The sequence below is a fragment of the Denticeps clupeoides genome, chromosome 5, assembly GCF_900700375.1.
Source record: "Denticeps clupeoides chromosome 5, fDenClu1.1, whole genome shotgun sequence".
Classification (NCBI taxonomy): domain Eukaryota; kingdom Metazoa; phylum Chordata; class Actinopteri; order Clupeiformes; family Denticipitidae; genus Denticeps; species Denticeps clupeoides.
In genome coordinates, this window is record NC_041711.1 from 4,500,527 (window position 1) to 4,524,699 (window position 24,173).

Consider the following 24,173-nt stretch of genomic DNA (forward strand, 5'->3'; position numbering starts at 1 on the left):
TGCACAGGAAATGTTCTCCTCTGAGTAGAATATAAAAGGGGAAAAAAGATCTATAAGGAGCCTTCCAAATGAAGGACACTGACCAAGTGTTATCAGCTCCTCCACGATATGAAACACCTTCCTCTATTGCACACCGAGCTTACGAGAGAAGGTGAAAGCACGGTGGAAGGTTTCAAAGCACAGCCCCATGTGTACGGTTTCATGCCGGGAGGTCCCCCTTCAGCTGGTGGCACGGAGGCCAGTTATAAGTCTGCCGTATGTGGTCTTCAAAGAGCCTACTGCGGCCCCAGAAACAATGAAACTCGGGCAAGACGTGGCAGGGGAAACCGAGTCAGCCCACCGCAAACACTTTTACTGTTCAGGAGCCTGAGAGCAACTTAACGTTAATAGGCTCGATGTCCCTTAAAAATAGTCCCCACGTTTTAAATCTGGACAGCTTTTAAAGCCTGTAAAAGTAATGAACAGTGCTTTTCGTGGGCAGGCCTTCAGCAGCAGCAATATGTGTGTGTGTGTGTGTGTGTGTGTGTGTGTGTGTGTGTGTGTGTGTGTGTGTGTGTGTGTGTGTGTGTGTGTGTCGTTTTTTTTTTTGTCTGTTTCCCCTGGCTCTGTGCCCCACTGCAAGTGGAGCTAGCGGGAGGCAAAACCAAGCAAGAGGGGCCAGGACACATCATGACGTTACGCTGTGGACATGACCGCACTCGCCACAGCAACCAAAACTATTCAGCCAGGCCTCACTGTGCAGGCCGGGGTCCCCAAATACCAAAGTTGACCATTAGCACACACATAGACTGAATCAAATTTACATGATTTTATTCTGTGTCATATGTTGTGTCTATTGTAACAAGTGTTATACGTGAGCTGTGCCTTCTAAATTAGTTTTAAATACATTTAAACTGAAATAAACCTAGACGTACACATCCCAGACCATAAGCTGACGTCAACATGTTGGATCTGAGAAAGCTGATGTCTGCATTTTTAGATTTTACGGAATATAAAAATAATCAGATAAGGGGAAAAGTTTTTTTTTTTATTATTATTTCTGCACAAATTTCAAAACATTGTTTATATTGGACTAATTGCAGTTTTTGTCCTTCCTTGCACATTACTAACCTGCTCGAGGGAGGCTAGATTTTTTTATATCCGTCCTTTCACTCATTCTTTTTCAGACCTCCCAGCAGCAGAACCAGATGTATAAATGTTTCTCAATGTTGCTATTCTCACTGGCTCCAGAGGCCGAGCGAGAGGAATATTTGAGTTCACTCCACGGGAGACGGCTTTAATAATTTGGCAACCACACAGCGACAGAGAAAGGTAGCTTTGGCCGGGCACCCTGTTGACGGCATACCCAACAACATGATCCTAATGAGCTGGAAAAACCCCGAGGCCTCCAGAGAACTGTCCATATGCTACCGACATGTGAAACGCTACTGTTTTATTGAATGCACGCGCCCCTGTTACCCCTTAAAAAAAAAAACGGGGTCAAATTTATTATTTGACCATTAAGGAGTCCTGGAAGACATGGGACATTAAACGGAGGGAGCGTTCGTCTGAGTGAGGCCGCAGGTCCTACGCCCAATCCTACTCTCCTGGGGTTCACTCAACGTCTGCAAGTAATTTTGCCACCAGGCTGGCATGCCGTGTCTTAGCATTGGCGAGAAAAAGAAATAAAGAAAAAATGAAAAATAATGGGGGGTGGAGGAAATCCGCAGAATATCCATTTTGCGTATGATTTATTAGATGGCGATGGACAAAGATTGACTTCAGCGTGAGGAAAAACAAACATTGGTGGCGAGCCTGGAGACTTCTTAATGGAGAAAGACCATTATGGGCACTACTTTCTGCCTGAAACCAACATACAGACGTAAGCCGTCTGTAATGGTCTCACACAAAGTGCTTGTTCACTAGCGTACACAATAAATATGAACAATATACACCTAGCTATCTGCATCTACCTAACATTTTTGTTAGGTGAGTAATTATTACTCACCCAGAAAGCATTATATTTATAATGGGAGGAGCCAATTTTACAGAAAATATGTAAATCCTGATATGTAAAGTTATTTCACACTAGTGTACAAGCCCTATCTTGGACTAGAACTACTGTCTGTTGTCGCATGGTCCCAAATAAATAATCCCACAAAGATGGACACACACACACACACACACACACACACACACACACACACACACACACACACAGATGCAAACAGAGAGCCAAGGTTACCTGAGGTTTTGTAGACCTCACTGAGCAGCTTCTCACTGACCCCTGGGGTGGCCCCGTTGCCCAAACTGTGTGTCCAGCTCTGGCAGATGGCCTGCAGCAGCAGAGTCTGGGCCCTGGTGGCCTGCAGTGTGAAGTGGGGCAGCTCAAAAATGCACTCAGTGACGGGAACAGAGGACCTTGCATTCCTGTACGGAAAGACAGATGAATGATGTTACGCACACTGCAAGGGACACGCATTACACAACAGCGCAGGCCAAATTTTGTGAATTATTGCTGCGAGGGCATAATGATAATAATTAGAGCTTTGTAAGCAGCATTCAGCAATTAAGCTCAACTAACCCATTCATCATGCTGCCTGGCAAAAAACATATATGCATCACACGCACACGTACACATGCTTCACAGCATTACAAAGAAGTCGTCACCGTGATGAAAAAACAACACGTCCGACTGAAAAAGCAAGCCAACAATTGCACGTGTTTCTCTTGGCCTATGGCAGCATCGCCCCCGCCTCCCAAAAACGTTTGCGGATAGGAAAGACCCTCTCTTGTCTCTGCGTCAGAACTGCTATCATGATTAATGTGCACAGAAGTACATCACAGAAACCCCGACCGTGAAAAATAATACCACACCGTTTAACATCTCATCTGTAGTAATTGTTGGACTCGGCCAGCAGGCAGTCTGGAGGATGAGGTAACAGAACCATCCGGCCTGCGCTCCAACAGAACTGTCACTCAGCATCCCACCGGACAGCGTCATCATATATCTTTCACCTCCCGACAACAAATTTACTCCATATTCACTGGTGAGTGGCTGAACAAGTGCCCATTTTCTGTCTCTGGGGGATGTCCGGAGTCCAAAGCTGTAGGAGAATCCTGGAAAGTATGCCATGACCCGTCCCACCACCAAACCTCACTTCCAGCGCCAAAGCAGACTGGAAATACTCCTGAACCCAGACTTCAGAAATAGTCAATAGTCTAAACATTTGTCACATCAATCAAAACACTTGTTTTGTCTTGGTTGACTGCTGTTCTCTATGGAGTCATGCACAGACAGGAATCTGGGGACATCCAAGAAAATTCCAAAAAAACTAAATGGTTTCCTATGGTGCTAAATGCATGGAAATGCTGTGCTTTGCTCAATGACGTAGCCCCTTGTGTTCCACTCTGACTAGGAGGAATGTCCCTGGCTCTGGGGTGGCTCTGCAAGCATTTAGCTTGGCAGTGGTGTCTCACTATCTTCTTTTTGTTGTGCTCCTGGGTGGTTTTGGCGAGTGACATAAGCTGTCTGATGGCAAACTGTCCCCCCTCTTGCCCTCTCGGTTTAGATTTTCGGAGCATAACTTATCTTGCCTGCAGTAAAACTAAAAAAAAAAAAAAACCTCAATACATGACTGAATGCAGAGCAGCATGTTGGGTAACATTAGATACCATTCCTACACCACAATCACACACCCTGACCGGCCTGTGTCTTTCAACAAGTAAATGCCATTTGGACCTATGTCGTTGATAGCCTGGCTACTACCAGCCCTACATAAGATTTCGTTATACACCTTTTCTCACTAAAGCAACAACAACAACATTTATTACTAATATAGTCCATAATGACATACAGTATGTCTCAATAAAGCCCCATCCTGTCTGTGTTTTCTTTTGCTTGCGCTACAAGCTCTAGATAAAGGGAAATTAAATGAGCTGCCTCCGTTTCACCTCGTCAGCATCCATTTCCACATCTATCTTGCAATAATTAAAACGAATCACCTGACAACAGTGGCTGAGATTTGCAAATCAAATGAACATTTCATAATTTTTTTTTAAAAGTTTAATAAAACAAATTCACAACATGTGAAACACTTTCACCAATCACCAAAATAAATTTACAAACAGCGAATCAAACAAGACCAGAAGTTCATGTTTGCCGAGTCGAGTTGGCTAAAATGACTTAATGGAGTAAGCTGTATTCTATATAGCATACATACATAAAAATACATAAATGTCATTTTACATTAATAGGTAATTACAAAAAAAGACATATATACCGCAAACACTATATGCCACAAAGGATCAGACTGTTGGAATCAGTGAAAGTGAAGTGATTGTCATTGTGATACAGACAACAATATGTGTCCTCTGCATTCGGCACCTTGGCGGTTCAGGATCTTCCAAATTCCAAGCTTCCAAATTCTGGGTCCGCTTCCTTTCCCGCTAGACCACCACTGCCTGGAATGTCACATTCACTGGTTCAAAAGGCGATGAGAAGGTTTTTTGTCCAACAAAATCAAATCAAAGAAAAGTCAACAGTAAATTGGTATCGTGTTTAGTTCCGTTAAATTAATAAAAGCTAGTATAGAATGAGAGTAGTTTTAATGGGCAGTTTATTATGTTGTGCACTTCTTTCTGAGGCTGTCATGTTTTTTTCCTGGGTTCTGTCTGACTTGGTCTCCTTTTATTACCCTCTGGGACATTTCTGAACTGCAATTACTCTCTTAAACCCCCCAACTCCCAGTGTTTCTCTTTCATCTGCTCCTAAACGGCATCTATACACATTACACATCCGTCAGTGAGTTTCTCAGCACTGCGAGCGCAATCCTAGCCCTCAAACAAAAGCCGTTTGAGAACAGTGCACAGACTGACGACAAAGACATGCCACATGCGCAGCAAATGTGAGTCTGAAGCCACTTCAAGGGGGGCTGGCAAGGGATAAAAGTTTTGCTGGGGATCGAACCATCTTTTTTTCCTTCACTTTTTTTTTTAAATTTTGTTCAGGAGAGCCATCGAGTGTGTGTTGCCGTCTACAAACTTTTAATTGTGCACCTGCATTTGTTATGGAGCATAGAATGCACGTCAAACAACAACCAACACGTGGCAATGAGAACAGAGAGCCTGAGAGCAAGAGATTGATGGGAAATCATTCAAATATGTCTGCATGGTTCTTTATTGTTAAGCATCATGCTTCTCAGCATCTGCCTATTGTTTTAACTTTGCAGCACCCAGAGGCAAATAAGAAGATTTTTAATTCGAAAAACAATCTAGTTACAAGAGGTGTCCATTCGACTAACTGAGACTACTACCACCTTTAAGAAGCAGTTGAAAACACGCTTATTCAAAAAGTATTTCAGATGAATCTAACACTTACACACGCACATGCACACACTTTGGATAAAAGCCTCTGCAAAGTAAAGTAAAGTAAAGGTGATTTCAGAATGAGAGGAATCCAAAAAAAAAAAACCAAGCCTGATGTTTCACTTTGCAAAAATGAGAGGTTTTCTGCCAGAGTAGCCGTTCCACTGCACTTCTCCAGCAGCTGAAGTGAATAGCTTGGCGCTGGTCTGGACCAAGCGCTGGCACTGGCCAACTTTCCAACTGTAGGAGGGCACATATCCAGAGCATTTTACAACACGGTGGTGCCCTGCTTACTTAACCTGACTCCACTGACTGCAGCATTTATATAGTTTTTATATTCTACAGTGGGTTAGTACACTTTTATCTATAAAACAGGTCTCAGTTGCCACGCAAACACAGAAAGTAGCACGTTTTTTTCTATTTTTTTGAATGGCACAAATGTGGAGAGGTTGCTCAGAGCTTGAGAAACTAAACCTCACCACACTAGCTGAAGGCATTCTTTAAAAACAATAAAGAGAGAAGTCATTGGGAGAAACACAGTGAAAGGTGATGGAAAAGAAAGGTAGATAAAAGGCAGAGTTAACTCTGTGGAGCAGAATAACTGAATAGAAGTACACCCTACCTACCCATAGGAGTATGGATAAAGAGGGCCATTATGGATTGAGGCCAGAGCAAATGGAATTAAACAAGAATTGTGCTTCTGTGGACAAAAGTGCATTTGTCTTAATTAAAGGGGCAATCGGACTGCATTGTAACAGCAGTGGAAAAGTGGCAGTGAGGATAGCCAGGCAATGCCACTTAATTATGCCTTTACACACATTCACGCTCCTTACCAGCGTGTTTGATGTGAGGATTTGCATTATGTGTGTATAAATACACAGGCAAATCCCCAACATACAACTGTGGGAATATTATAGCACACCGCTACAGAACTGGTCCAGCGGCGAACAGTTGAACAGCTCCTCATTCTTCTGAATGCACCACCTCCCACTGTACTGGGAGGCTATCACAAAGAGCAGCTGGGCCTAATGGTTTACGTAGAGTCCCCGTGTGCCGGTTTGGACCCTACTGCTGCATTTTTGTAATTACTCATTTCCTGCACCGTACCAAAAACTATTCACTCACTCTTTCCAAAATAATGTAAGAAAGCCCACCAGCTATATGGCAAATGGCGAGAAAATAACGGCACTCAGACCATCATCATGCCAGGAGCTTGCAGGTGTTCCCGAACAGATCAGCCTCCCCAATCCCCGCCAGAAACGTTTTACTTGTCGACCAAGATGCATTGCCCGTTAACCAGACACACTACATTAACCACAGACACCATACAAATAATGACTGAAATAATAGACATTAAAAATGTCTTAAGGAAAGGTAATTACATATATACACATGAAGTGAAATGACTAAACCAAGAAACTTCCAAAATATCTTTTTTAATTCTTTAAAAGCAATCATTAAATCATGTAATTAAAAGTCTAATAATCTTTATATCATCAGCATTAACACAATCCTTTCTGAATTCCTTCACAAGGAGTGAAATACAAATACTGGTTGAGTACAACATGGCTGGTAGAGTTTGGTAGACTGTGAGTCCACTCATATGCCTGCCACTGATTCCTGCCTTCCTATAGGAGCAGAGCAGTTCAAATCCCCGGCACTGGATTGGCTCAGCTGGGTGACATAGAACAGGAGCGGCGCCGCTGTGTAAGCGAGGCGTAATGAGGCAGTGCGGCTCGGCTGACAGCCTCTACAGCAGCCACTCACGAAGCTAAATAAATCTTCCACTAACTACCAGTCTAGACGGCCCCCCGTTCTAACTTTCAACAGGACCCCAGGGATGCCTTTTATACACTTATAATCAGGTTATTCTTACAGCGCCACGACCCAGTGACCCCTCTAAACGAATGCCTGCTAAATTTGTCTCTGTGCTGATTGGCAAAGAATTTCACACAACTTCATCAAATTATTGTTTTCAGCAGAAATCCACAGGTGCCATTTCTTGCTCCATTGTTTAGAGCTCCCAAGTCATGTTTAATTCAGAGTTTAAGGTTCGGTTCAGCCATGTGCCTGGCAAGGGCTCAGTGCACTGGGAGTAATTTAAACAACATGCAGGAATCTTAAAGCCACCCATCACCCCCCTGCCTGCGAGGGTATGAAAAGCACCTGCATCGTTCTACGCAAATATCTAACATACGCAGCAGTTATAAACTGGGGTGGGGGGGGCACACGCCACATCAAGACTGAATTATGGTCTGTGATGTGACCTACTGCACTCCGATTGGACTGGTGGTAAGTTGGGGGGGGCGGCCGGCCACATGTCACAGTCAGGTGGGACCTCAAGAGAAACGTTAGCGAGGCCTGTGAAGGGTGTGACCGATACAGGTGTCCCCCTGCAAGCTAACCCCGCCCCCGCTTCTCGCTCTTTTTAAGGGCGCCCATTTTATCCGGGATAACAGGTTTAACAGCCAGCCCAATTGGGAGTCGCGGCGGGACGCCTGTGAAGTCGGCCGGCCTCATGCACTGCCTTTCATTACGGCTAAGTAGAGCCTGATGCCTCTCAGCTGCACTCTAATTCACTGAGAGTGAAAGTTCATTTAATGGGACTCTGGCTTTCTGCGTGTGTGTGCGGGCCATGAGCAGATAATTACAGATGTGAAAAAGAACTACCTTTTCTGTTTAGCTGCCTCTGTCTGAAGTTTTTCCTTATGAAATTGACACTAGAACATGGCCATACATAATCAAAAATAAGGACACAAAAAAAAAAAAAAAAAAAAAAAAAAAAAAGACACCCCCCCCCCCCCCCCCCCCCCCCTCTCTCTCTCCCAAGTCCAAGAAAAGTTAACTAATGGAGTGTTTTCCACTATATGACAGTGACAAATTTTCCCAGCTTCTAAAAAATAACTTAAAAAAAAAAAAATCCTCTTCTGTCTCCCCCTCGATTGGCCCGAGTTTACTGTTTAACAACGGCAGTCACATACTGTGAGTGACACATTAGCCACAGCCACGCTGAACTCAAGCCCTGCTATCCCAGCGGGAGCCCACTCTCCATGTGGAGCCTAGGTTTCACGAAGGCCCTATGAACCTCCTCTGACACACACACACACACACACACACAACGTTACGAAAAGGACGGCAGAATGTCTGTGCGCGTATGAACGTAGAGAGTGGGGTTTCCTTTCATGTGGCGGAACAGAGTCGAACATGGACCTGCTGCGGCCTGCCAGGCGAACAAATCCGTTCAAGTCACTGGGATACCTGGTGCAAAGCAAGGTGGCCATGATGACATCATGGTCCACGCTCTCTCTTCATTACCCAGGCCTTCATCATGTGTCTAATGGTGAATCCAGAGGTTTCTAGGTTTATACTTTCCCTCTTACTCATGGAAAAGTTGATACTGGAATCTGCATAACAAAGCTGGAGATTGACAAGGCAACTTAAAGTAAGAGTGTGTGTGTGTGTGTGTGTGTGTGTGTGTGTGTGTGTGTGAAGGACACAGCCCCCACACCGCCGCTCCGTGAAGCAGAGCTGGGAGAATCACATACCTAAGCCGCAAGAACATGACATCTCCAAGAGGGTTGCGTCACACATGAAAAGGTTCCCAAGACAAACATAAATAAATTAAAATTAAACATTACCACCTGCCAGGCTCTCTGTTGATCCAACGGCTGCTTGTCACTCCGAACGAGACCCTCACATTCATCCCTCCGAGGGGGAAAGGGGGGTCACTCTCTCGCTCTCTCTCTGTCAGACCAGTTTGTCATCATTCTTCAAACTACTAACGGTCAGATCGCGCTGACGGCCGTCTGCAAGGAAGCTTCGGCCGAGGTCAGGGGGTACGGAACGCGGCCGAAACGGAGCGGTTTAGTCACGGGGGTCAAGTGTGAAACTGCAGGAAGAGAAACAATGAGCAGGGCTCTCTTTTATGTCGTGTTTTGAAAAGGAAACACATAGGTATATGCTGTATGTCGGGGGTTTTAAAAATAGCCTCAATACTAGCCAGAGGTCAACAGCGGAGCTCGCTGAAGGCATCTAAGGAGCTGTCAACGAGTCGGACGTCAGCGCTGGCAGCTTAAAGAAGCGCTAAATTGAAGTGAGGTGAAGAAATGAGATGGCGGCGATAAGGTGAAAAAATATATAATCCTTTAAAACGGCAGAAGCGGAACTCCAGGCATACTTCACACAACACCAGCATTCTTCACGTGCTCGTCATAGACAATAACCCCACACCAAAAAAAAAAAAAAAAAAACATTTTTTTTTTTTTTTTTTTTTTTTTAAAGTCTGATCCCTTCAACTTACATCCACAGTCTGTCAAAAAATAAAAATAAAAAATGGGTGCAGTGCGCACAGAAGGCTTCTTTTCGGCCTGTTACTGATATTACTTTCAGTGAAGGGCAACAACAGAAGGACCCTGATCTTGATTGTCTAGGAGACAAGAAACACAGCGATTGTCAGAAAGAAAAATAACATCCGTTTGACATCTGAATTCACTCTGCTCAGAGGCAGCGCTGGCCGCCCCGGCCCATACATCATACACAAAGCAAGGCTCTTATTAGGAGCAGAGCATGGATAAGGGGTAGCTGAGCATGCGTATGTGTGTGTAAAAGAGTGAAGAGGGCGAGGAGCGAGAGAGAGAGAGTAGTGTGTGTAGAAAAGTCAAAACCATATGCCCATCTGACATGTTTAAATCCAAACTAATTGAGCAAAATCAATTCCCAAGCAAGCATTTTATACGCTCTGCTTTACAGGCGTCCTTAGAGAAAAGTAGTGTGTGTGTGTGTGTGTGTGTGTGTGTGTCAGTGAGAGAGAGAGAGAGAGAGAGAGAGAGACTTAGAGAGACAGAGACTGACGTCTGTGTGTTTGTTCACGAAGGGCTCCCAGATGTTACCTAAAGTCGGGTGCTTTTATCTCTACAGTATTCCCGGTGACCCGGCGGCTGACACAAACACCTATTTCCCTCATATTAACTCCCTTTTCAGAAAGACTCCTTAAAAATACCAGCGATGCTGGCCGCATAGCTGGCAGAAGAAGAAGGGGGAAGAGGAGAAATAAAACAGGCAAATGTTTCGTGTTTGCTGAATTCTTCTGTAATTATCTGGAGTCGGGGGGTGGGGGGGGACCTGCTGAAGTTCTACAACCAGACTCCACCCCACTCCTCCTCCTTTTTTTTTTTTTTTTTTTTTTTTTTGCTGTTTTCCTCACATGCTAATCCATCACAGTGAAAGAAATCCCACATGGCGCTGCCCACAAAAGCCTTTCTTTCATTGCACAAGCAAAAGTGTGGCCCAATGGGCTCCCCACTCTTCCATTTGAGAGAATATCCTCACAACACATGTTTTAGTGGCTGCGGCAGACGCTGTGCGCTTCCTGATTTGGTGACAGTCTTCATGCCGATGGGCATGGCGAAGTTCCCGGAGGCCAATCACAGACAGTAGTCATAGATTGGGCTCTGCCATGGCGTGGCGGGAGTCATTCAGAGCTGGCCTGTGCAGGAGATGGGAAATCTCAGCCTGCCCTGAAGGCCAGACTGGCTTTGAAGGAACAAACATCAACACAAAGACACTGACTACAGCGACCACCATCGTGTCATTTTTAGCTCGTGATTGATAATGCAAAAACTGTTCGTTTTGCCTTAATTTACAGATGATCTTACGCATTGAACCCTGGAACATTTGAATAGAAAACACTTAAATAAAAATTCTATTTCTGTTTGCGCGTATGCAAACATAGGGTTAACTGTAAAAAACATATAATTTTGCAGGATCCAGGAGAGGTGCCTGCATAACCACAGCCTATTTAGCCCATCAGCCAATTCAGGTGAAGGAAGATGCAGAATGTAGAATTTGCCTTATTCACACTATTCAACATCTTTCTTCACTACAGATCGCAGGTACTATGCATTCCTTTAAGTAATAAAAATATTATACTTCTGTTTATATTCAGGAGTAGAAACAATTCAGAAATATTTGTGACATTATACATTTAAATTGATGTAATTATTGAAAAAAATAAAACACCTGCAAATTGCCAGAGGGCAATGTGATGAACTTGCACTTTTTCCACCAACAACTCAGACTCTTGGCACAGAGTGAAGGACAATGCTGGAACGGGACTCACCAGTGTGCATGTAGTTGGAGCAGCTTCCCATACACAGCGGTGCTGAAGGAGGGGATGATGGGAGTCAGGGGGAGGAAGTTACCCTCGCTGTCCATGGAGGTCAGGCCTGCCTGGAACCCAAACACCTGCAGGACGGAAAAAGAAAACAACAAGAGAGTCTCAGTAAGAATCTGAACACACAATTTCCCGAGCGTTCCCAAGATCCATCGCACTTCCGACCCTCTAGTGGCTCAGGCTGACTTGACAGACTCCTCAAGTTCATCTGATTAATTAAATTAAGGAAATCTGTCTGAGTAAGCAAAGTGTGAAAATATTTGTACAGGGCAGACCGGGTCTTTCCAAATGCTTGGGTACACACGCTGAACACCCTTTAAGTTATCCTACCGGTTTCACAGACAGTTTAGGACTAAAAGGCCAATCAACCAAAACACGGTGCCCTCATCTCACCGCATGCCTTTCAGTAATTACCAAATTAGCCATCCTCCTTACACACACAGACGAGCCGGAGTATCGCTGCCGTCTGTTTACGCGCTCGTGCTGCAATGAGGGACATGCAGTCACAGGACATCTTTAATATGCAGCATTAAACGAGGACCCAGGGCAGCTGTGAAAACAGCAACTGCGCACCCAGCTGCAAAGCGAGGGCCACGTAGCAGCCGATAGTAATCCTGCGGCCTAACCGCGGCGACTACTGCGCGCTGTCACATACCCGCGGCAAGATGATTGGCCAATCAGAGGTAAGACATCGTGAATGTTCCCTGACTACACAAATTAATTTTTCATTTAATTACCCAGAGGACTGCTGGAAGAGAGCTTAATTCATCTGCATTTGAAAATTTTTATCGTGGCAGTGCGCCTGCTCCCATAAGAGCAGTGTCTGAAAGTCATGTAAATTTGTTAAGGTCCTCCAGATGCAATGAACTGTATTATGGACAGATGAACGAAAACTCGAACTCTTCAGATCACCACGCAGGATTTTTGTGAGCCGCCAAGTAGGTGAAAGGATGTGACATCAGCTGACCCAAAATGTCCAAGCTATGCAAGCATGGTGTGGCCAGAACAGTCTCCAGACTTAAACCCCACGAAGCTGGACAGACGAGTGAAGGAAAGAAACCAACAACTGACAAGTCTGTTCAGCTGTTATATCTGCACCAACACAAACCAAAAAAATACAATTAAAACGTAAATAAATCACTTGGTGACTGACTATTTTTTTATGTATTATCCCAGCATAATTCCTGCCAAAATAAGGTTTTCTGTAAGGATTGCCATGGATTCTGAAGAATTAGAGATGTATCAAAATCAATAAATTAATACCATTTTCCTATAGTGATATATTTCACAATTGCTGGTATCTGGTTGCAGCATTATTTGTTTTAAGTGTGAAACAAAGGAAGACACTGACACTATTGTGCAATAATGCTCAACCAATCATATTGTTCTCAATTGTTTAAAATCTACATATTGGTATGAAACCCTTCTCTGTATCGAGATTGTTTCATGACATGGTTTAGTCTCTGATTCCGATCTGCATGCCTTCAAAGGCAGTTCAAAGGGTCGTGTCCTTCACAGGGAGGTGGACGTCTATCAGCCTCTTAGCCCCAGGGAGCGCTGGGCAGCAGCCTGACTGTTTGCATTAACAGCCAGACTCTTCCTCGCCTCGCTGTTCCTCCTCTGTTCTCCACAGGACGGAGAGACGGGACGAGGCTCCGTCCTACCCTGTGACCCAGGAGAGAGGAGGTGAAGGCACAGCAGAGAGAGATACTGAGGTGAGACTTTCTCCAACATGTACATCAGCCCTGCTCATGCACAACCCCCCCACAAAATGCCCATCACTAAATGCCATGCCATGATGTGTCAGCAAACAAGCGCTCGGCTCACAGTATTTTATATATTTTTTTGACATCAAGGCCATCTGTCAACAAGTAGCTGACTGAAAGGTCACCTGGAAAATGGAATCAACACCAGTCTTAGTGGGTGACATCTGATTATCAGGGCCCTCATATCTTATCACCGGCCTGTCACTAACTGAGAAAAGGCTAGAGGAGAGGCGCTTCCACTGGCGACCATCAAGGTGACCAATTTTTTTTCTTGCGCTAAGCCCTGACCCCATGGTGACCCCCTGATAAGCATGGTCAGCCTACTAGGCCTCACAACAGCACACCATCCCTCCGACCCTCAGGAAAGCATCAGTTCTGTTACAAACACATTTCCTACACCGAGCCAGCGATCAGAATCATTTGGCCTTTACAAGCAGTGGTTTCTATAGCAACAGGTTCCATATGAGGACTTAAGGACATTTTAATAAACATTCAAGCAGCAACCTTTGATGTAACACAAGTGTTGTAACCCAGGCATTCGTCAAAAACAAAACTCCCATTTCACTGGCTCGCTCAGCGCTAACAGATCATCACACCATCACTGGGATACAGAAACTTTTGCAAAAACAAATAACACAGTTATGAATTTTAGACAACAGGCGGCAAATTTGCCTGTCAACGGGGCTGTGCTGCGTACGCAACACCTTCAGCTCGAACTCGAAGGAGTCCAACACTGCTGTGGATGATCTGAAACACCTCTTTAATGGAGGTGGATGCACTCGGGGCGTTTCCTCGTGACTTATCCGCGCAGTTTGCAGTTCAATGTGGAAATTGCATTTTGAAGCACTAGAACGGCCGGGGAATGTGCCAGTGAGCGGGGAGAGAAGGAATGTGAAAGATAAATGCAAATCATGAGAGCTAACGGCTAATAGTTTTAACTAAAACTGTAATGGCAGTGGGTAAAAAAGAGCTTCCCACTGTATGGTGCTTTTTCTGGTCTATATGATATGGTATAATTACAATGCAGTGCACTCACTGTCTGCCACTGACCAAAAAGATGATGTAAGGTCAGAGGTAATTTAATGCAAGACCAGCTATACCCCTGTACAAAGACCCCCCCCCAAGTCTTTTCTCATCAGATGTCAGATATATCTTGCCTATATTTCAGTTAATAACAGCACACTTCATTTTTCATGATACTTGAAAATGGCTGGATGATTTATGTAGCTTTAATCCCCTCATGCCATGTGACAACATGTTTAGCCCTATAACTCTGCAGAATCAGCACCATAGACAGCTCATAGTTATTATTCAGTATCTGCCTGTTATTAATACAGTAACTATAAAATAAACATGCATCAGAGAACAACAACGCACCATAACATTTCGGAAGTTTAAAACGTATAAATACACCCTTTTTTTTTAGATGTGTGTGCATGTCTCACTCACCTTGAGGTAACAGTGTGCGTAGCAGTGGTGCAACAGGTTGTCAGAAGGCTGGCTGAGGCTGCTGACGACACTGACCAGCTCTGGCGCGTACATGGGCACAGAATGTTCCAGATTGACTCTGTCTACCTGAAGGCGAACTGACGGCAGGGGCCTGACTGGCTGAAACACAGGAGCAGCAGTCTGGGCAGGAGCCGCCTGTTATGAAAGTATATAATGGGGGGCACCATGAGTGTGAGTAAGGGGGTGAACATGAGTCCAGGCACATGCACTCAACCAAAGTACCTTGTGGCCCATAATAAGAGGTAGAATGGAGTGCAGGAGGTTGAACTCGGCCATGGAGATGGTGACTGTGGTCTTCAGCAGTGTGATGGAGGTGAGGCGGGTGGGGATGAACTCCTCTAGACCTGAAACTTCCTCCTGGGTGAGGGGTGCTCGTTTTTCCTCCACCACATCTGGCAGAAATGAGAAGAATTGTTATGCACAGTATGCAGTCATCTCATCCTTTTGCATTTTGTATTAGTTTCTATGACATTCGCTAATTACAGATGGTTGGGCTTGTTAGGGGATTATCAGTGGAACCATAGTTTAATCTGCTCACAGCAAAAAAAAACAATTCATATCCTAGTCTTCCTATTACCAGATGCAAAATTCCAGCATTTTGGAATATAGTTCCTTGGCAGCTTACTTAAAAGCCCAGCACACACTGTCTGTAATTTAGTGTTTGGTTGGCCTGTATAAAAGGAAGGAGCAGGGCTCTTACAGAAAAGCCTGAGTGTTCAAGCCAATTTGGCCGGGTTTCCCGCATGCTCAGATTTTCTGGAGAACGGATCTTCCTGGGCTCCAGGCAAGGAAGGTTTTAAGAGAAAGAGAGAGAGCGATGGGGTAGAGCGAGAGCGGACTGATTCCCACTGACCTTCACCTTCACCGAGGGGTCAATGCACAGTTTGAGATGACCTCCACACCCCAAAACACCAAAGCAGCTGTCCTCCAAATCACTAACAGACACGCTAGGAGTGATGCTCCACAAGCTGAACCCCAAATTTGTCCTTCCGTCAACCTGCATCCTCTTCTGGCTGCTCACGTCGTACGAGAAAGAATCTGAGCGCCTTTGATGGGGTCTAATTACTCGATTTATTGCAGATGCTAAATAATTGAAAGCAACGGATGTTATGGTTTAACAAAATTCAAACTCCCCCCCCCCAAAAAAAAAAAATTCCACATGCACATTTTGTGAACAGATTTCCAAACATCTTCAAAAGCGAAGATAACCAAAAACCACAGTGTGCCAACTGCTGGGGAAAGAAAAGAAGGAGAAAAAAACTCAAAACGTTCATGGCAGGCGTCTTTACATGTGAAAACGTAATGATTTGGTGGGTTTGTTTTTGACAGGGCAGTAATTGGTTGGATGGGTTGTGATGACACAGCCGTTAGGGTTTATTGCCAGTACCAAAATATGACTGTCTGCTTTTCATGAATGAATCATAGGCACGCACACACACACACACACACACACACACACACACACACAAGCTGAGAGAAGGCTGGAGATTATTTTCCACAACCGTCAGGATTCTTTATACATGCATCGCATTTCCAAGGAAGGGCTCACCTGGCTGTGGTTTGAGGTAGGGCTCATATTCGTGGTCCATGGCGCAGGCCACCATCTTCAGGATGCGGTGCACGGCACTACTATTGAGCTGGACGTCCAGAGGCCCGATCACCAGACGCTTCACAGATGCCTCCTGCACCAGAGGCACCACCTCTTCTTTCCCCAATGAGAAATCCTGGTGCCCTATGCTGACTGAGATTTGGAACAAACATACACAGAGTTAACCGGGTTGCATGCACAGAAGGTATAATGCTAAAAAGGTACAACAAGCCCATCACAAAGAACATCATGTGAAATGCCATAACTATCCAGCCAACCCAGGGGGCGCATAAATATATAAAGCATACAAACGGCTTGTAGGCAGTCACACAAAGTTCAGTCATCGCCAAGAACAGAGATAGAAACAACCAGGGGGAACAACATATCCATAGGATTGCACCGCAGGTTCTGCTTCCTCCTCTAAAATGGCACATTCCTGTCAAGCCACTGTCCGGTTTCATGTGGAACTTCAATATGGGGACCAATTTTTCTGATTTAACACGTTGAAGCACCAGGGAAGTGAGCAGGACAGCAGATTTATCGCTGGACGACGCTGTCGCACTAAGACACATCTGTTAGTTTACGGATACATTTTGCTGCAGCACTGCGGCCCGCTGCCCCAAACAGTGATGGATATTCCAAATGTCTGCTGAACTGGTCCCTCATTCTCACACACACACACACACACACACACACACACACACACACACACAGCTGTCCCTTCATTCGACACCACCGAAACGGTTCACTTTAAACCTTCAGCTCACTGTAGTAATACCAGATAAATTAAAACTAACGGGACACAGAAAAAGAGAGACATGGCCAAAACAGAGACATGCCCTTTTCTCATTACGTCCACACCGAACAGAGTTTTCAGAGTTCACAGAACCAGATGCAAATTCCACTTCCACTGCGCAGGGTTCAAATTCCTACTTGATTTTCAAGACTTTAAAAATCCACCGGGCAATGTCACTTCCTCTTCCCATTTTTGCTGGGATGGATTAAGCCAAATATCAAACATATGGCTGTACTTAGGCCAGATGAAGGATTGAAGGATTGAAATTAGCCGGGATTTAAAGAATTAGAGGTATCTTCATTTCTCACTTGCAGCTCCCAGCCCGACATTATTTTGACGTGAAGTCAACGGTAAAGGGCTGCACATGCCGGTTCAGGTTACGTTTACCCAGAGTTTACGCTCGTCCTGTGGCAACGACCACTAATTTGCTGGACTGACATAAGATCGTCGGGAAAGGCCGGCACTGACAGGAGAAGCATTCCGATAGGAAAGTGTAATTTTAGAGCTTCTGGAAGAGGCCACGGCGAACGCTTACATCGATATCAAAAATAACCCTGACAGCTGAGGCTGACACTATCTGTGCTTTTCTTCATTTAGATGATTATCAGACGTTCCAGAGGGGTGAGAGAATAAGCAATGCGGAGCCACACAAACCCAGGGAAGCCATGTCCTGGGAACTGAACAGTAAGTGACACTGCAGGCTGTGCTGGTGTTCTAAAGGCTAGTGCAAACAAGGTGGCATGTTTGCTAATATACCACATTTAATGTCTGGAATTTCTTTTACTTTCCACTTCACTTGCCTTCATGTCTGAAAATATTTGTCTGAGGGGTTAGCATGCCCCGGCAATATTCCTTACTTGCGGTTCAGTGCATTACCAATAACATACAAAAATAACATTTAATCATTTTATTAAAAAAAAACAGAAATGACATTTTACTCAGTTGTCATATATCTGAAACATAGATTTAAATAGATCCAAGCAATTAACACCTTTCATTTGCATGACCATTGGTCACATCCATGACGCTTGTGCGTTCACTGCAACGCAATAAAGAGGCCTACATTAAATCAGGATTTTGTTCAATTGCTACCCGCATATGCAGAAGTTTAACCAAAGGCTCAAACGTGACTTTAATTTTATCCATCACTTTTACAGGCCTGTCTTAAGACGAGTGCTCTGCTGACAGACGCCACTCTGTTATGATAAAACATAGATGATGCTCTGTGGAAGTCTTCTCTACCTTCCCTGCATTCAGACACCATGCCTGCCGGCCTCACTGCATGACGCTTGGTCTGAAACAGGGATCAAGAGCGAGGCCAGATACAACATTTCTCAACAGTTGGGTGGGGCAAAAACACTTGATCTTTTCAATGAGTCTTTCAGCCTGAACAAACATCCTTGAGATGGTGAAGAACCTACGGTTGCACGGTCGACCCTCCAACGAAGAGCAACACTCAAATTGGCTGAGAAGGATAATTCACTTTCACGAGGTAAAGAAGGAGAGGGGGAGGGAATGGGGAAAGAAAGAGAATGTATCAACAAGCAGGAGAAAGAAAGAGACTCGAACACATGTCAGCGCAGTCTAAACAGCTCTGACAGCTCCCTCCAGGTAGGTTCAGGGTGAAAGCGAGGACAACCAGGTCAAGAAGCAGGTGGCCACGCCCCTACCTACAAGTGGAGCTCTTTTGTCTCTTGGAAGAGAGACAGTTTGTTTGAATGAGGCCAATAGGAAAAAGGAAAGCACCCTAGAGGGGGGTGAGAAGTAGAAAAAAGGGTTGTTGCATTTGAGACGATACCTTTAGTGCTGCCATTCTCCATTGTATACAGGTAATCCAGGAAGAAAGCACCAAAGCGCTGCATGCCTGCTATCTCTGTGTAGGTCTCCTGTCAAACACAAAAAGGATCGGAGGGTAAACAAGATGAAGCCCAGCATACCCCCACAAGGACAAGTCGTGCAAGGGGTTATCAGCCAGTGGACCAACTCCATGGCTCTAACGCTGCTTCAATTGCAGCACAAAGAGCAGCAGGGATGCTGCTAATGAAAAATATTTAGAGACATATGACATCAGTGATAAAGGAAATGAACTATAACTACGAATATGTGATGATTGGTGATTATTTCAATTAATAAAATATACTGAACCTACACTATTTTAAATTCTATTCAACCCAAATAAATGTACAGGTATGTAACTGTAAATGTAACTGTAGCTCTTCACATCAGTAAAAAGAAAATCATGGATATCACTTTTACTAATCCTGTAGACTGTAACACCAAGCACTAAAGTTGCCAAAAACGAATGTCTAATCGTGTCTGAGCCTGCCATGAACAAGAGGGTGGGGGGGTGGACGGACGGATGGACGGACCAATTGTGTGAACAGGTGGTTGAGGGTGAAGTCCAAACCTGATAAAGCAGAGTTAATTAAATCTATAAGCGAGGTCTAACATGATGCTCAAAACATTTGATAAACTTACAAATTTGATTAATAAAGCACAAAAAATACTCAAACACTAATTATTCCTAAATACATATATACTATCAGAAATAAATCAGTTCAACATATTAGAAGGCATAATTCTAATTTATATTCCAATGTTTTTATGACTAAAGGTTACAGTTTCAAGTTAGGACAGCATCTTTACCAGGGCTTGGTTGGTACCTTGTGAACATTGGTATCCAAAATAAACTCAGCACGAACACCGTTGTTCTCAGGGCTGCGGTAGTCGAAGAGGGAGTTGGTCAGGTAGGTCATGCCCTTGGAGCTCAGGGTTTCTCCACAGCTGAAGAACACAGCATCCTGCCAGGATGACCAAAACAATCCCACGACCTAGAGTGAGTAACAGCTAAAGAAGATTTTTAAAACTACAATGATATGATAGTAAATATCTTATAGGATTTCAAAAAGAGGGTAAAGCTAAGGCTGTACTGCCAAAAGATGTCACGGCTGGTTCTGAATGAAAACAAACTCTCTCCTCTTTCAAGAAAAGGGCCATCTTCACCAGTATGACAGACAGCTAAACGGGATGTCTCAGACTGAGGTGTCAATGGTCACTCTGTGTTCCATCAGGTTTTACCCCTTCATGTCTGTTCATGTTCTCCTCAAAGTCCCGTACTCCCATAATCCCTTTCAGGCACAAGGCTCGACAGCCCACAAAGCCGATCTGACAGTTGAAGAACGGTTCACCCTTCATTAATGCCTGGGAGAAGAGATAAGATAGAGGGAGAAATGATTGTTTGAATATGAAAACAATTTCATTTACCTACAGAGAACAGGCACAAATGCGGCAGAAATGAAAAGTGCAGAACTCTAACAGCAGACAGCAGTTTAGGCCTTGATGCCAGAGCGATAAAAGTTAAACTCAATGTGGCCCTTCTGCTTCATACATCTTGGGTGTGAGCTTTAAGACCATGTAAAATTCAATATAATGCACTATAAACTTGCAGCATAATAACCTATCCAAGTCAGGCCAATATATACCTTTATTTGTGGGCTGGGTGAGGTTACCCTCATTTAGAAGTGCTAATAAAACTCTAGTAGAGTAGGGGTGCTTGGCTGAAGGAAACTAGGTGTGGTTTTGACCCCCTCAGTCCACCTCGGTGCACAAGCTCAGCCAGATCCAGTAAAGGGTTTGTCCTCACCACATGGTAATTACAAGGCCGCATTTTCCATTTCCCCTGAACACACTTATTCAGTTTATACTGTGTCGCCTGACCATACACACACACAGATGCAAACAAAATATATACACACACAAACCTTAAATGGTCTTAACCCAATGCTTACATTCCAATGCTGGCTGTGAATTTAAGCAGCTGGAAATCACATATCTGGGACCATGTTCTGTGATCGGGTAATGATAATTCCACAAAACCAGATATGAAAAGATTCTACCCAGAGACATTGGGGAACAGCTGGAATGGCCTAGTTTGGTTAAATTGTTCTTGGAAGACTAACCCTAAAACAACAGGCCTAAAGAATTTGTATTGATCGAACTGAATTATTCAACCTCTAGTACTCTTAAACATCTGGTTTCCCACAATCTATTACAGATCCTTTTACCAAGGATGTGCAAAATAATTATGAAAAAGCGATGTAAAAGCATGTATTATGATACATTACGGATTCAGAATACATCCCTGAAAAGTTAACCTAATTTATTTCTCTTTTGTAATACTTCTAGGTGGTGAATTTGTTGTTTACTTTTTGCATATCAACAGCAACATGAATAAGATATATACATGAATGTGACAATTATTTATTTGCTAGTAATTATTATTTGTTTAGTACCCCTCAGAAGAGGTCACATCATCTTTACACGTGTGGGCTTTATGGCTACTTAAATTTGACATTAAAACTAAATGAAAAGGGTTCCATGTGATGCAGGCCAAAATACAAAGTGACAGCTAGTATCACTTGTAAATTGTAACATGGAGCGAACTGAATCCTGATTACACATTGCTATTATGTGCATTAGACCCGAACTCTGAGCGTAACCCAGTACAAGTTACCCCAAATCAGTGTCTGTACCTCCACAGTGATGCCCTCCTGCTCCACACAGAGCACCTCCCTCGATTTCACCTTCTGGGGGCTGTAGTAGCTGCTTTCTGACTGTGTTTCAGTCAACTGCAACAAAAATTAAAAAATAATAATAAAAAAAAGACATTACAGTAGCAGCAACATAAAAAGAACGGAAAAATACATCCTCCCACAAAAGAAAGGCTTTATAAAGTCGAGTGGCAGCAGAAAAATTTGCTCAATGGGGGAATAAAGGAATGTGAGGGAAATGCCGGCTTTCTGTGGGGTCCGTGGTTTGGACACATACATCACAGCAGTGACAGTCTTTTTTTCTGCACTCACTCCTTTCTGGGACAACAAACAAGCCAGATTCAAGGGCACCCAATTACCCTTTGAGGGCTGGCCGATGCTGACCATGAAGCAATATATCTTGACTTAAGTCCATTTAAGACATCAGAGCACAATTCAAACAGAAAGAAATGGAGGAGAGAAAAAAAAGGGAAAGACATCAAGCCCAAAGTGAACACTTGAGCTGGATAGAGATAAAATCTCAAATATTTCAAGCATTTTGAGAAACTGAAAGTAGGAAAATATTTTCAAAAGACTCATGATTTCATTTGCAAGCAACTTAAGATACGTCAGTGTGTTTTCACCAATGCTGTATCCTGTCAAAATGAGGGGAAAAAAAAACATTCCACAGCCAAATCTGCCAGCAGGACCATCGTACGTGATGAAGTTATGAAATGCCAAGTTCACAGTTGTGAATTTGCTTTTGTTTTTAATAAGACATAGTAAAGCATTGTGAGGCTTCACAAGAGTGTTATACCGAGTGATGGACTAATTTCACTAACTTCAGCCTGGTACTTATTGTCAGCTGGTTCAGTCAAATTTGCTGACACCAATTAAAGCTGTCTTCAGATGCTCTTTCAATGACTAAATTACTACCAAAAAAAAAACTACAGGACATCACTGTATAGTGCCGGCCTAGTGTTGAGCGTGAGCGTGTCACACAAGCAGAGGTGTGATGGTAAAAATCTCTCGGCCGCCACTTTAACACAGGAAGCAGGTGGACCAGCGGCAGCTGCACCTTATTATCCCCATGATGGAATTCTCTGCCTCTCCCCTCGTCCTCTCATTCTTTCACGTGTGAGGAATGCCACAAAACCTTCCCATAAGCCCTTGAGAGAGTTGTGGAGAGGGCCGTGGGGTTCTTTGAAGCCCGGAGCCCAAAAGACACCCAGCCCTGTTGATGCTTTCTCCAGGGCCAAAATGGCCGGCGCTGGCTGAAAACCCCGCAGGTTGTACCTGCTCCTAAAACAACACAAGGAGCCAGTCGGCGAGCCTCACCCTGTAACTTCAGCTCCCAGCTACTGCTGCTACCCATCTTTCAAATATTTCTTTAAGCGTTCCTAACCTGCTAAATCAACAGTCAGCCAAAACTATGCTCTTCAGCAGACCTATAAATTGAAGTATTCCAGAAATGTTTCTGATGAGGTTGAGACTTAAAGCAAAAAAAGATGAGTGGTCTGGACAGTAACCAAGGCCTAGTGGCTTTAGACGCGAGGCCTCAAGGACAAAATCAAGGATGATTTCAGAAGGTAGGGAAGAGGCGGTCAGGTGGTCCATTCCTTAGTAATGATGTCCTTGAAATTACAGGAACCATCTATTATCTCACATCAAACAGTAATTGTGATCCAAAAAGGGTGCCAGAAAATCTCACTGTCACTCGTATCTGCTTACAGGAACTAAGGCAGGTTCATGTGTTGAGCATGTGAATCAAAAAGATTCAGCATGAAACAGTCAGGAAGAAGAACAGAGAAAGTGAAACATTTCATCTGTGTGCAATTACTCAAGAGAAGAAGCAATTAATTGATAAAAAAAAAAAACACAACAGGACCAATTTGAGTGCTATTAGAAAAATGCCACCTCCCCCCACAGGGTGGGAAGCACGGCATGCAGATTCCAACAATTCTGGAGCGGAGTGTGCAGGAATACAGCAAACTTCTATTTTTTTTTTCCACAATAAAAATAATAATCACACCATGCACAATGTCTAAAACAGGGTGGTAGTAGCCTAGCGGGTAACACACTTGCCTATGAACCAGAAGATCCAGGTTCAAATCCCACTTACTACCATTGTGTCCTTGAGCAAGACACTTAACCATAAATTGCTCCAGGGGGACCGTCCCTTGTAACTACTGATTGTAAGTCGCTCTGGATAAGGGCGTCTGATAAATGCCATAAATGTAAATGTAAATGTAATGTAAAATGTAAAAACATTAATGTGGCACAAGACGCCACGTGCTCCCCAGGCCTAACAAAGAGCTGCTGGGATACTAAGCTGCAAAGTGCAGTACCACCTTGGATTCAGTTGAGGCATTTCTTTGACCGGAATTAGACTGAAAACAGCTAGTGATACGAATCTGAGCCACACTCTAATAAACCCTGTTACTACCTTTGTGCTACAGTTAAAAAA

The 24,173-nt window shown here is 44.0% G+C and overlaps 1 protein-coding gene across 4 annotated transcripts in view; it reads right to left on the reverse strand.

Annotated features, from left to right (window-relative positions):
- The window catches only part of vps13b (vacuolar protein sorting 13 homolog B), a 256,357-nt gene that overhangs the window by 198,086 nt on the left and 34,098 nt on the right, over nt 1-24,173 (reverse strand). For all 4 annotated transcript variants that reach the window (XR_003749954.1, XM_028981926.1, XM_028981927.1 and 1 more), the window contains exons 9-17: nt 21,710-21,805; nt 20,256-20,378; nt 19,841-19,978; nt 18,976-19,063; nt 16,343-16,534; nt 15,016-15,185; nt 14,734-14,928; nt 11,465-11,589; nt 2,225-2,409 (exon numbers count right to left, since the gene is read on the reverse strand). Coding sequence is in view for 3 of the 4 variants with exons in the window: in XM_028981926.1 (XP_028837759.1) it covers nt 2,225-2,409; nt 11,465-11,589; nt 14,734-14,928; nt 15,016-15,185; nt 16,343-16,534; nt 18,976-19,063; nt 19,841-19,978; nt 20,256-20,378; nt 21,710-21,805 (1,312 nt within the window). In the remaining variant the exon portion in view is untranslated. The remainder of the gene's footprint in view (nt 1-2,224; nt 2,410-11,464; nt 11,590-14,733; nt 14,929-15,015; nt 15,186-16,342; nt 16,535-18,975; nt 19,064-19,840; nt 19,979-20,255; nt 20,379-21,709; nt 21,806-24,173) is intronic.